Source organism: Melopsittacus undulatus, chromosome 5 (assembly GCF_012275295.1).
Source record: "Melopsittacus undulatus isolate bMelUnd1 chromosome 5, bMelUnd1.mat.Z, whole genome shotgun sequence".
Taxonomy (NCBI): domain Eukaryota; kingdom Metazoa; phylum Chordata; class Aves; order Psittaciformes; family Psittaculidae; genus Melopsittacus; species Melopsittacus undulatus.
In genome coordinates, this window is record NC_047531.1 from 46,258,545 (window position 1) to 46,271,633 (window position 13,089).

The window sequence follows — 13,089 nt, forward strand, 5'->3', positions numbered from 1 at the left end:
TTTATCAACTTGCTCGCTGCTGCGCTCTCTTCCTGGCCTGTCCGTTCACCAGCAGAAATGCGGAAAAACCAGTTCTGTGGTTAATTGCTGCACTTCCCTCCACGCCCAAGGGGCAGGCCTCCTCCTCCTCCTCACCCACAGCCTGCTGCACTTCAGCCTCTTCGCCCCTGCCTGCACTCCACCGGCTCAGGTGTGCCGTTAAGGCCTCCACGCTCATACCATTAACCTTACGGCTTCTCCTGCTTTCCCTGTTTCCCACTCTCTGCCAGAGCTGCTGTCTCTCTGGTGGCTCCTTCTCCCTTGGGTAGGCCTGCAGGTGCAGAAGGCACAGGCTGCCCTCCTGGTCCTGCCCTGCCCTGCCTGGGACAGATAGCGCTGGGACATGATGGCTGGAGGACGCGAGCGGAGCATGAAGGCCCTGATGGAGGTGTGGAGAAGAGCAGAAAACTCTTTATGTGCAGATTGTGGGAAGCCAGGTGAGTCCCCAAGGGCTGCTAGAGGAAGAGTTGGAAGCAGGGGCTGCTCTCTAACAGCTATTGGGCTGCACGGGAGCCTGGAGTAGAGGGGAAGGAGAGTCATTGCCCTGGGTATTTGCTTCTTCTCCCTGGAGGTGAGTTGGCAAGGGAGGAGGAAGGAGATGCTGCCACAGTGCCAGTGGGAAGAAGGATGGGGATGCAGAGTGCCCGATGAGCAGGGGCTGTGTAGGTGCAGCACCATGGGTTGTAGTCATGTCAGATCTCCAACACAATTCAAGGTCATGCCCAGTCAGGACCTGACAGGAAAGCTCGCAGTGAAATCCTAACTGCTCCACAAAGGAGTGATTCAGGAGGGCATTGTCTCATCTGTGACTCAGCTGAGCAGACAACCTGCTACAGGCGCCTTGGAGATTTCTCTTCCTGAAGGGCTTGCTCTCTTCAAGGGTACCCAATTTGAGGTCTTATGGGTACTGCTAAAAGCACTCATCATGCTCTTCCCAAAAGGGGCATATGGAGCATACCATCCAAGCCAAATTAAGATTGGGATAATTGGTATCATTTCACCTTCTTAAATTCTTCCAGGAAAATTTTGGTTTCAGGGCTGCTTTCCTCTTCTGGAGCTAAATACCGTTGCAGGTTTGCTGTATTGCACTAAACTGCTGGAGTCTTTTCCCAGAGGTGGTTTCACTTTCATCGTGGGTGACTCTTTATGCAAAGGGAATTTTTAGAGCCCTTGAAGTTTTTCAAGGTTCAGGTTAATAAAGATTCAGATGAAGTGGTTGAAGTGGAGGGGATGGAAGGCTATAATAGCTATGCTTTTTCCTAACCATCATATATACTTTGGGTGTTAATTAATTGGTTCAGATGAAACTGTGGTCACCCAGCTCTCTGTTTCTCAGGACTGTGTTCTCAGTTGAGGTATACATCCATGGTGAATTTACCACTTCTAGTCATACCCTTCTTCATATCCCCAGATCCCGACTGGGCATCCTCTACTCTGGGTGTTTTTATATGCCTCAGCTGTTCAGGAATTCATCGCAACATCCCTAGCATCAGCAAAGTCAAATCCCTGAAGATGGACCACTGGGATGATGCCCAGGTGCAGGTGAGACCTTTATCCCCCCTGGTATGTCAGGTGGGTTGGGTCTAGGTCATACACTAACTGTCCTGGGAAAGTCAGCCCTTTGACTGCACAGAGTTGAAGATATAGTCTGATTTAATCTGCCCCTTTGCTATTTGTGCTCTGGATACTTGTGCAGGGATAACCCCCCATAGCCCACCAGGAGAGGCAGGATGCATTTGCCTTATGTGTCTCTCCATGTCCTGTTACTTTATGGCAAATGCAGACCTCTTGCAATGTATTTTGCCAAGGCTCAGGGTCTTTGTCTCTCCAGATTACTCATTTCCCACTCACTAGCACCATCCAGCCTCAATGTCTTCTCTTGGATTCAGCAGTCCAAGGGGGAAATTTTGGGTAATTCTATGCTCTGAGACAAGATTCCAGATGTGATAATGTGATCTCTTGAGAAAAATGGCATTTGTGGGAACTTGACTTCTCCCTGTTACACCCCCTTCAACCCATAAATCTTCAGGGGACTGAAAACATTTTCTGGAGATCCAAAGAAAATAATCTGTATCTTGCTGCTCTTTGGAGAGGAGCAAAGAGTTTTGGAATGTCCCGCCAGAAGGCTTTGCATAGCTGTTGAACGTGGTGTCCCCACTGATGTGGGGCATGGCAGCAAATCCACTGACTGTGTGTGTGCACGCGGCCCCATGGAAGTGACGTTTATGGCATTCTTTTGACTGAGGTGCAATCAGTGTAACTTCTAAGAGCAGACAGGACCTTTGAGATCCACCTTTATGGAGCCAAACGTTACTGGGATGTCGCAATGGAGGGGAAGGAGAATGCTCCATTAGAGCTTGATATGCATCTACCACTGTAGTGGGTCAGGAAAGAAAAAGGGCCAACATTACTCAGCATCAAAGGGAAAGCACTAACTCTCTGTCTAATTCTGCAGTTTCTGGCCAAGCATGGGAATGCTGTGACTAAAGGCATATATGAAGCTCACGTCCCTATTTACTATTACCAGCCAACCTACAGTGACTGCCAGTAAGTTGCTGCACAGAAGGGGAAATGGCAGTTCTGGGTTCCTCTAAGTGTTTCTGAGCTACCTGTCATCTCTCTCCCTAGTGTGCTGAGAGAACAGTGGATACGGGCCAAATATGAACGCAGAGAGTTCACTGAGCCAGGAAAACAGCTGCCATATTCTGATGGTAAGAGCAGAGCATAGCATCAAAATATCCTGCTTGTTGCCTTTGCTGGAAGCTTTTGAGCACCATGAGAAGAAAGCTCATAGTGTCAGTGCAGCAAATACTGCAAGTACCAGAGAACCCAGCTGGTATTTATAAGGTATTGTGTTTTTTGGAGAGAAGGTTCAGTTCTGGCCAGTGTAGGTTGGTGTTGCCATGGGTTGCTTCCGTGCTTTTTCAAAGGCATTTTCTGTCCTGTTGGAGCCAGACTCCCTCCAACCGTGGCAGCTGTCTCTGAAATGCCACTGCCAGTGTTGTGACACAAAGTGCTGGAGCCCAAGGGCCTGTAGAGTCGAGTGGGAAGAGTTCTGGTCCTGTCCCAGGGTCCAGGAAGCATCTGTGAATGTCAATTTATCTGTCCTGCAAAATGAGAACCAGCCACCATCTTCAGCTGTAAGCCAGAGGTGGGACCTCTCCTTCTCAGATGTTTGTTCTTGGCAGTAGTTCATCATGTTCATGCTGTATTCGGCCCTGGGGCTTCCAACACAAGAAGGGTGTGGACCTGGTTGAGCAAGTCCAGAGGATGGCCACGAAGATGATCAGGGGGCTGGAGCATCTCTGCTATGGAGATAGGCTGAGAGAGTGGGGCTTGTTCTGGAGAAGGTTTCAAAGAGACCTTATAGCAGCTTTCAGTACCTAAAAGGGCCTACAAGAAATCTGGAGAGGGACTTCTTACAAGGACATGTAGTGATAGGACAAAGGGGAATGGCTTTAAACTGAGAAAGGGTAAATTTAGATTACGTATTAGGAAGAAGTTCTTTACTATGAGGGTGCTGAGGCCCTGGCACAGGTTGCCCAGAGAAACTGTGGCTGCCACATCCCTGGCAGTGTTCAAGGACAGGTTGGACAGGGCTTGGAGCAACCTGGTCTGGTGGAAGGTGTCCCTGCCTGTGGCAGGATGAATTTTAAGGTCCCTTCCAACCCTAACCATTCTGTGATTCTATGTGCTTTATCCCAGAGATATGGCTGGGACCCCAGGCTGTATACAGCTCTCTGATGCCTATGATGCTTGTGAGAGGATGCTTTTAAAAGTGGCCTTTCTGCTCCTAGGGGTGAAGGAAGGCATCCTCTGGAAGCGAGGTCGGGACAACGGGCAGTTCCTACCCCGCAAGTTCCTCTTGTCTGAGAGAGAGGGATGTCTGAAGTATTTCACAAAGCAGGATGTGAGTATGGTGGTCAACTCCCAATCCAGTGCATACTCCACTCAGGGCAGGCACAGAGGTGTTTCTATTTCAGATGTAAGGCAACCTGTTTCTGAGGTTGCCTGCCTTATCCCAGACCAGGGATGATGACAGAAACATGTCTCTGAAGAGAGGGGTCCCCTTCCTACTGTCACAGTGACATTTCCCCATGCCCTTCCTTTGTGCTTCCTTATACCCTTCCCTCACTGCTGATAAAAGGTTTGATTTTTCACTGGTGGATGGATGCCCCACCCATGGAAACATTCAAGGTCAGGTTGGACAGAGCTCTGAGCAACCTCATCTAGTTGAAAATGTCCCAGCTTATTTCAGAGGAGTTGGGCTAAATGGCCTTTAAGGTCACTTCCAACCCAAAGTGTTCTGTTTCTATGATTCTAGGGGTGGGCTCTTTCCTTTTGAGGTCAGTTAGCCTTTAGACTGGCTCAGCTGTAATGTCAGATGCACTCCCAGTGTGCTATTGGCAGTTCCAGAGCAGGCACAGGTCAAATGTAAAATGGAGGGGTGTGTGTGTCCACTTTGAGCTTGAGCGCAACACATGGTGAAGGGAGTGTGTCCTACAACAATTTTGTTGGGTAGGAGTAGTTATTACCTTTAAGATCACTGACCTTCTTTTAACCTACAAAGAGTCTTTCCCACTAGGATTGCTTATGCATGACCAATGCTATTCTGTTTTCAGGCCAAAGAACCCAAAATCAATATTAAAATAGATGTCATCAATGCTACATTTCAACCAGTGAAGATTGGAAACCCCAATGGCCTGCAGATCACCTATCTCAAAGACAACAAGACCCGGAATATATTTGTCTACCATGAAAGTGGAAAGGTATTTAATTTTAGCATCAAGAATTGGAAAGCAATTGAGGTGATCTGAGAAGCTGCTGCTATTAATAGTCTGAAGCATGGGTAGGACAGGGTATGTGTGTGTCAGTCACTGCAGGTAGGTAACAGGGTGGGGGCTCTCCCTCTGTGTCTGTGTGTCTGAGAGGGTTTTGCTGCAGGGAGTAGGGCAGGAATACTGACTGAATTAGCTTGTGTGGAAGGAGCTGCCATAGAAGATGTGCAAACATGCTGCTGTGTGTGGACGTGGGGAGTGGGGCAGCTGTGCTGTTTGTGTGTGAGGGAGATGATATAGGTGCTGGGGAGGGAGACCTGGCTGTGTTTGTAGCTAACATTGGGTTGAACTGGGTGAATTTAGATGGCTCAGTGTTGCTCTGCCTAAGTTTTCTTCCTGTCCTTTTCCATTCTCAGGAGGTAGTGGACTGGTTCAATGCCATTCGCTCTGTGCAGTTCCATTATCTGAAGGTAGCATTTCCCATTGCCAGTGATAATGAGGTAAGGGAGCACTAGAGTGCAGTGCTGAGTCTTCCACTGGTACTTGGTGATGTGATAAAAGAGCCCATTAGTTACTGTTAGAAGCCCAGGTACAGAAGTAGAAATTGAAGTATTTAGATAATGGGATGAGAAAGTGTGTGTAGAAGTGCCTGTGGTGGCCAGAGAACAACTACTTTCTGCTCTTTCTGAGCATTTTGAAGGCAGAAGTGACTCCTGACTAGGCAGTTCTGCAAACATTAATACAAAGGCAACTGAGTTTGGGGGATAGAAAGAGGGGGAGGGAGAGGAGCAAAAGCAAATAGCAAAGAAACATGGCTAAGTTTATCTGACTCTCGCCTTTTTGTCAGATAAAAAATCGGCTGACAAGAAACTTCCTGAAGGAGGGATACATGGAGAAGACTGGTCCCAAGGTGAGCTGCTGTGGGGAAAAAATCTAGCAGGACCTTCCAGAGGGCCACTGACCTTCCCTACTTCAATGTTTTTCTCCTGCTGTTTCCCCATTCCCCCCTGACTCTTTAGACACCCGTGGGAACAGTGTGTGTGCACCAAGGGAGGGGACAATAAAAGGAAGGGGAAGGACACATGTGAAAGTAGATGAAGCCAGAGTCCCTGCTTTCTCCCAGAACAACAGATCTCTCTGCATGTGTCTTTGTGTGCGTGACCTTACAGGTATTTAGCGTCTAGATTTCTCCTGTCTGAACTCTGGGGTTCTTCACAGAAGTCCAAGAGTTGGGGACAGCAGCTGGGACTGAAAAACCCGATACTGATCCCCACTCTCAGCTCAGAAAGGGTGAGGAGGAGGTTGCTGTTAAGGCAGGGGCTTGGTTCGAGCGGTTGGGATGAATTTTGGGCATCCATTCTCACTGCTCTCAGCAGAGGGCACTGTTCGCTTACATATCTCACCTCTTCCCTTCACAGCAGAGAGAGGCTTTTAAGAAGCGCTGGTTCACGCTGGATCACCGCAGGCTCACGTATTTCAAGGACCCTTTGGTGAGCGGGAGATCTGACATCTGGCAGCTGCAGGCAATAGTGCTGAGGGCAGGGTCACAGTGCAATCAGTGTCTTTGCTCTGCAGTAAGGCAGGCTTGTAGATTCCCCAACTGATTTGAATGGGCTCTAGGTCTTCCCCTTCCCATCTCACTTAGTTCATTGTATGATTTCTGTATTTGTTTCACTGCCTGTGAACAATGGGAACAGGAGGGCAGCAATGTAAAAAGGGTGATGGGGAGGAGAGTGACACGGGAGGGGGGGGGTGGTGACATGGAGCAGTGTTTCCTTTCTCAGACCTCTCTAGGTCTATGCTCATAATTTTTCCTTTCTGTTGCTGCCTTTGAATATCACCTCCCTGCTTCTCTGAATCCTCTGACCTGCCCTGATCACCATCCCTGGCCCTCACCCACTCTCCTCTTGTCCTGCTCTGCTATTATTCCCTGGTTCTTCTGAGATTCCGTAAACCTCACTTTTTCCCTCTGATGTGCAGGATGCATTTGCTAAAGGTGAAGTGTTCGTGGGCAGCAGAGATAATGGATATAGTGTCCAGAAGGGATTGCCTACAGGGACACAGGGCAACTTCTCTTGGCACTATGGCCTTACCATTGTCACTCCCGACCGGGAATACCTCTTCACCTGTGAGACAGAGACTGACCAGCTGGACTGGATCTCAGCCTTCACCAGTGTCATCAACCAGGCCATGACCCCACAAGAATACGCAAGTAAGTGCCTGGATGCTGTTTTCTTCCCCTCCTGCTACTCCAGTTCAGGGTATTACCCTAATGCACCACCTTTTTCCTTCACTACAGTTGAAGCCTACTTCAAGTTTAAATCCTAGGAAGCCATGGAGGAACCTGCTATGACTTGACTCTACCTGGTCCTGCTGCTGGGCTGTCAGGAGAGAAGATCAACATCAGAGAAACACAGTGCTCTTGAAGCACCCTTTGAAGCACTTTTTTCCCCCGTAGATGGTCCACTTAGTTTTGTGCACCTGATTAAGCTGCTTCCTTTCAAGTACAAGACTTTGAGAGTCTGAATCCTCAGTGCAACCTGTTGCTGTTAAATTGCTGTCATATGACTGGACGCTGGCAGGCCTTGCCTGTCAATTGGGCCTTGAAAACTTGGCACTTGCTGTGTTGGACTTGGGACTTTGCATCACTCCTGCATGAAACTGCAGGCAACCACAAACCCTAAGAAAACAGCTGCCTGGTTGGAACTAAACCCCAGCAGGTTGCAGGGACTTCTGGACTAGGAGACCTGTTCCTTTACAAGAAATGGTTTCTCTGCTGGTGTCAGAGATGTGAAACATGTACGTATTTGATCAGAGCTGTAGTTGAGAAAGGTCACTTAAAGGATATAAACTAACAGCTAGATGTGAAGCCTGTTTCATCCTGCTGTGTATGGGCTTGAAAGCCTCTTCAGACCTTCCTTTGATTGCTACAGAGAAGAGAGAAACTCGGAAACAAGGTGTGGGTATACATATGTGTATGTGTGTGCGTAACAAAAAGTGATGGGAGATGGAATACTGATCTAGGAAAGATACTGTGAGGAATATTCATGCCACTGAAGTTCAGCTGTCAAATCTGAGTCTGTAGTCAAACCAATGGAGAGATGGTGTGTCCTGCAGAGAGCAGCTTATGGCATGTCTGATACAGAGTTCTGACTCTTGTTGTCTTTACTAGAACCTAGAGGTTGATGTCCAAAGGCATCATGGATTCCCTCATTCTCTATGTCAAAGGCCTGGAATTTTAATTCTGCCCTGTACATTACATATGTTTATATTGTATACCACATATACGTATGTTTTTATGCAGTAGTGTAACAGGGAAGTCTATATGTTCATATCCTTCTAGTAACAGTTATCCCTAATCACTGAATCAACCCATGATTCATATCTTACAGATCATCTCTTAAAGCTCTCCTGGCAGAGCTGTATTTCTTGTGCTGGAAGGACGAGCTGAGTTCTGCTGATGACTTTAGTATTTGATGTGTCTGCAGCTTTACACCAGTAATGTGAGAGCAGGCATCTCATGTGTTAAGGGAGCTAACTGAAATTAATGAGGTAACCAGTATTTTAATTAGCTCGCAAAGAAATACATTTAAAAATCCCACTGTAATTTATTTTAATTTCCTAAATGAAGTTAGGAGGCTAACAGTAGTTAGCTGAGCTGCTGACTACTAAGGTATGAGGCCGTTTCTTGAGAAACAAAAGGACAGACAATCAGAGCAAAGAGCTGTAGGTATTCATTGCATTTCCTGGGGCATGTAAAGTGTGGATTTTTCCATCAGAGCAAAATGGGCAAAGTCATGGTCCCCCTCTGGTTCCCTGGGGAGCCCTCTTTGTGCTGAAACTACCAGAACCTGTTGGGAGCATCGACTTCCTAGGTGAAAAGCAGCACCATGAGTGTTCCCTGAGAGGAATGAGGCTAAAATGCAGATGAAAAAGGGCAGGGAGCATTGGGTGCAGAAACGTCAGGGCATAGGTGCCATGCAGTTATGTCCCGCTAGAAGGCGATGGTGGCAACGTAACAGGCTCACAGCAGGGAGGCACAGGCCCAGGTCATGGAGAGCGTGAGATGTCCAGCCATCTGGTGGGCTTGCTTGCAAACCATTATCTATACACTGGGGGCCCTAATGTCTTTGGAAGGGAGTGGGGGACAGACCCTCATAGCCTGGCTTGGCTAAGGGACAAGCAGAGCAGTGTGTCAGCTCCTTGGCTCTGCTTTCCCTTCTAAAGCCACAGCGTAATGCTTCCACACATTAGGGAGTTTTGTCTTTCAGTTATCTCCCTCTAATGAGGACAGCTGTGCAGAGGGAAACAAGAAGAAGAAAGGGAAACAAGAACAAGAAGGAAGACGGACCATGAAGAAGGTGCGGGAAGACAGCGGGGGAGAAAGAGTGTGTCTTCAGGGAAGAGGAGGCAGACAGTAGGGCTCCTCAGCTAGCAGCTAGGTCTGGTATGAACTGGGACTGCATTCACACTGGTGTGTGAAGCTCTGAGTCAGACACATTCCTCTCTGCAGTGGGCAAGGCAACTCCCCATGGGTTAGTTCAGGGGGCAGAGCCTACCTCTCCAGAGTCTGTCTGAGTTGAGAAGATACAGACTTTGGATGAGAAATCCACTTGCCAACCGAGTCTGCTGGTTTCTGCGGGCCCAGTGAACACTGGAGAAACAACAAATGAAGAGCTGGTGAAGATCGGAGACCTTTCCTCTTGGCTGGCAGAGGTTATTTTGTGCCTCTTGGTCTTGAAGGCGAGGGCATTGTCCCCTTCTCAGCCCTCTGGTGATTGAGAGAAACCAACAGACAGAGCTGTGATGGACAAGACCAGCAAAATGGACTGGGTGGCTGGAGGTGAGGAATAGACTTCTCTGGAGTACCCTGTATCTTCCCTTCCCTTGGCTGCTTTCCTGGCAAGGCTAGACGTGTCCAATATATAGCAAGTGGGGAAGGCAAAGGGAAGGAACAGGTCTCTGACAGTCTGCCTTGTTCTTGCTTGCTGTACCCAAAGATGTCTTATGACCCTTCCTTCAGCAGCACAAGACCTGGAGAGGATCTTGAGGGTGGCAGCTTCTCGGAGGAAAGCAGTGGTGTGAGTGATGACAGTAGCATCCTGGGAGGGGACAGCCCAGTCACGGGGCCTCTGGGTGCAGTGCTGCTCATCATGTGCCTCACTGGGATGGTGGGGAACATCTACACCATGTTGGTAGCCTCCGGCAGGGTGGCGGGCCACTCAGCGGGCTCCTTGGGGGTCTATGTGATCAACCTAGCCCTGGCTGACCTCCTGTACCTCTCCACCATCCCCTTTGTGGTCTGCACCTACTTCGCCCATGACTGGTTCTTCGGGGATATGGGCTGCAGGCTTTTGCTCAGCCTGGACCTCCTCACCATGCATGCCAGCATCTTCCTCCTGACTGCCATGAGTCTGGAGCGGTACTGGGCAGTGTCCAGGCCGCTGCGGGCCAGGTGGGCCAGCAATGCTTACCGCAAGCTGGCCAGCACTGTCCTCTGGCTCCTCTCGCTCCTGCTTACGGCCCCCATGATGGTGATGACCCAGCTGCGGGAAGAGGACGGTTCCCACAAGCGCATGTGCATCCCCATGTGGACACCAGCAGCCTTCCGGCTCTACCTGACAGTGCTCTTCACCACCAGCATCCTGGCACCCGGCGTGGTGCTGGGCATCGTCTACACCCGCCTGGCCCATGCATACTGCTCGTCTGTGTGGGGCATGGGGCTGCCGGTGGCTGGCAGGGCCCCTGCCCGGCGGCTCTTGTCCAGGATCTCCACCATTGTGGTGGTTTACTGGGCCTGCTTCCTCCCTTTCTGGGCCTGGCAGCTGGCTGGGCTCTACTGGGGCAAGGGGCTGGGCATTGGTGCCACCACACAAGCCTACCTCAACTTTGGGGTCACCTGCCTGGCCTACAGCAATAGCTGCATCAACCCCTTCCTTTACACCCTACTCACTCGCAGCTACCGCCGGTGCCCCAGGGTGGGCATGGCACGACCACCAGCACCATCCTAGGAGCCATGGAAGGGCTAGGGGGAAGCCACAGCATCCCTCCACTTAATAGAATCATAGAGTCACAGAATGGTTTAGGTTGGAAAGGACCTTGAGATCATCTAGTTACAACCCCCTGCCATGGGCAGGGACACCTCACACTAGTCCATGTCACCCAAGGCTCTGTCCAACCTGGCCTTGAACACTGCCAGGGATGGAACATTTATCAGTTCTTTGGGCAGCCCATTCCAGTGCCTCACCACCCTCACAGTAAAGAACTTCTTCATTATACCTAACCTGAACTTCCAATGTTTTAATTTGAACTCATTACTCCTTAACTTACAGCTACAGTCCCTGATTAATTGTTCCTCTCCAGCATCCAATTCTGGGAGAGCTGTTGAGCTATTTGGGATGAGCAGCATCCTAGGTTGGGAACATTGGCTGGGGTTGAGCCAAGAAATAAAAGTGCATCACCCTCCATGCTTTCATGCAGTGTCTTCTGTTGTCATTGTTACAGTGCCTTCCCCTTCACATCTTCCTCTCTGCAACGCTGCTCACCCTCCTCAGCTCGGGGGAAGGATGTGTGTCTCAGGGATTCTGGCTCCATCCTTGGGTCCTTCAGCCCTCGCATGCCAGCAAGTGGGTGGAAGGGAGGAGTCAGCCTCCATACTCTAAATTACACAGCTGGGGAGCCCTCACCACCTCTCACCTCCTCGCTAGCAACGGGCCAAGCCATAACAAAGTCAGGACAACAGTGAGTCACAGATTTCACAGGACCAGTGAGTCACTTCGAGGAGCAGCCACGCTAGCAGGAGACCTGAATTAGGTTCATCCTCTTGTGGTAAAGCTCACACTTGGCTTTCATCCCCCACCCATCACAGAAAAAATCCCTTTGAAGAGTCCTGCTAAAAAAAGCCTCCCAAGTGCAGTTAAGAGACATGGTGAGATTGCCCTGAAGTACAGCCTGCGGATGTCAGCACATTTGCTGAGCTCTCAAGATCAGCCCAACAGAAGAAGCTGTAAGGAGACTGTGTGTCCATCATCACAGCTCATGCAGGGGGCCCTCAGTCGCACTGTGTCTCTGCTAAGGCTGAGGAAATCCCCAACTCCAGACTGTGCCAATACCACTGTATAAACTGGGCCAGGTCCATTTAGCCTAACATGGGTCATTCCCATATGGCTAAACCCTCTTCTTATCCCCAGAAAGAATGGCCTCATTCATATCGCCCCATGGGAAGAGCCTCCAAGCCATGCTGTCCCCCAGCCATACCTATGGCCAGGGTGGCAATGTTAGATGTTGTGTTTACTATTATAGATGTAGGCCTAAAGAGTGGGATGTGATCACAGAATCATGGAATGGTTAGGGTTGAATAGGACCTTAAGATCACTCAGTTCCACCCTCCCGCCATGGGCAGGGACACCTCACACCAGACCATGTAACTCAAGGCTCTGTCCAGCCTGGCCTTGAACACTGCCAGGAATAGAGCATTCACCACTTCTCTGGGCAGCCTGTTCCAGGGCTTTCCAGAGCAGACTGGCTTTGGGCAACATGGAACTTCAAGAGAGATCCAGCTGCAGAGCCTGGAGTTGCTGGTATACCCCCTATATTTCTGCCTCCCAGCTTAAAAGCCCATCTTGAGCCCTTGTCTCCAACTTGTCTCTCTCTTCCTCCCCAGCCCCCCAATTCCTAGCAGCTAAAACTTCCTCTGCCATGGCTACCTGAGACACAGGACCTGGCACAGCCTCATGAAATATGGAGCAAGAACAGGAAGTGCTGCTGCTGTAGGGGCAAGTCCCAGTGTTGCAGCTACTCTGCAACTGCTTAACGGGAGGTTTCCACCCAGCCAGTGCTTGTAGGACATCAAGTTGTTAGTGCTTCATGTTGCTCATGGCCAAGCCTGGAAAGGAGAACACAAAGGTTGGGTCCTTCCATCCCAGCTGCTGTGCACTATGGAAAGGGCAGCTCCCACTTCTGCTATGCCCACTGGCAATAGTCATTGCTCCCATAGTAGCATTAGACTGGGAGAGGCCCAGAGGCAGCTGCTGGCTCACACCTTGGGTAATGACCCACAGCCCATTGAGAACTATGCTGCAATATCAAACATGCCTCAGTAGCTCCACATTTCTCAGAAGCCAGCCTCAGTTTAGACTGAGAAGTGCTCAGGCTCATTTGAGCTAATACAGGTGAAGGGGGTAACAAGAGCATCCTTAGCATCCCGCACCCCAGCTGGGCATTACCACCTCTCCCAGCTCCAGATGGACCTGGAAAGGCACATGGGGCAGAA

At 49.8% G+C, this 13,089-nt stretch overlaps 2 protein-coding genes across 2 annotated transcripts; both read left to right on the forward strand.

Moving 5' to 3' along the window:
* Window positions 1-141: 141 nt before the first annotated feature.
* Window positions 142-7,257, forward strand: LOC101873687 (arf-GAP with dual PH domain-containing protein 1-like). Its single transcript, XM_005150365.3, has 11 exons — window positions 142-476; window positions 1,451-1,581; window positions 2,495-2,586; window positions 2,668-2,750; window positions 3,837-3,949; window positions 4,662-4,808; window positions 5,234-5,317; window positions 5,665-5,727; window positions 6,236-6,307; window positions 6,798-7,029; window positions 7,117-7,257. The coding sequence occupies exons 1-11, from the start codon at window positions 383-385 to the stop codon at window positions 7,143-7,145; spliced, it is 1,140 nt and encodes a 379-aa protein (XP_005150422.2). The 5' UTR covers window positions 142-382; the 3' UTR covers window positions 7,146-7,257.
* Window positions 7,258-9,799: 2,542 nt separating this feature from the next.
* On the forward strand, window positions 9,800-11,282 carry LOC101873688 (urotensin-2 receptor-like). The gene has a single exon (XM_005150533.3). The coding sequence runs from the start codon at window positions 9,818-9,820 to the stop codon at window positions 10,826-10,828; it is 1,011 nt and encodes a 336-aa protein (XP_005150590.1). The 5' UTR covers window positions 9,800-9,817; the 3' UTR covers window positions 10,829-11,282.
* Window positions 11,283-13,089: the final 1,807 nt, after the last annotated feature.

Bases quoted from the DNA above. Each gene is read 5' to 3' on its own strand.
- LOC101873688 (XM_005150533.3), top strand. From the start codon at position 9,818: ATGTCTTATGACCCTTCCTTCAGCAGCACAAGACCTGGAGAGGATCTT.
- LOC101873687 (XM_005150365.3), top strand. From the start codon at position 383: ATGATGGCTGGAGGACGCGAGCGGAGCATGAAGGCCCTGATGGAGGTG. The intron at 2,587-2,667 runs GTAAGTTGCTGC...CTCTCTCCCTAG, and splicing joins CCAACCTACAGTGACTGCCA to TGTGCTGAGAGAACAGTGGA. The intron at 6,308-6,797 runs GTGAGCGGGAGA...TCTGATGTGCAG, and splicing joins CGTATTTCAAGGACCCTTTG to GATGCATTTGCTAAAGGTGA.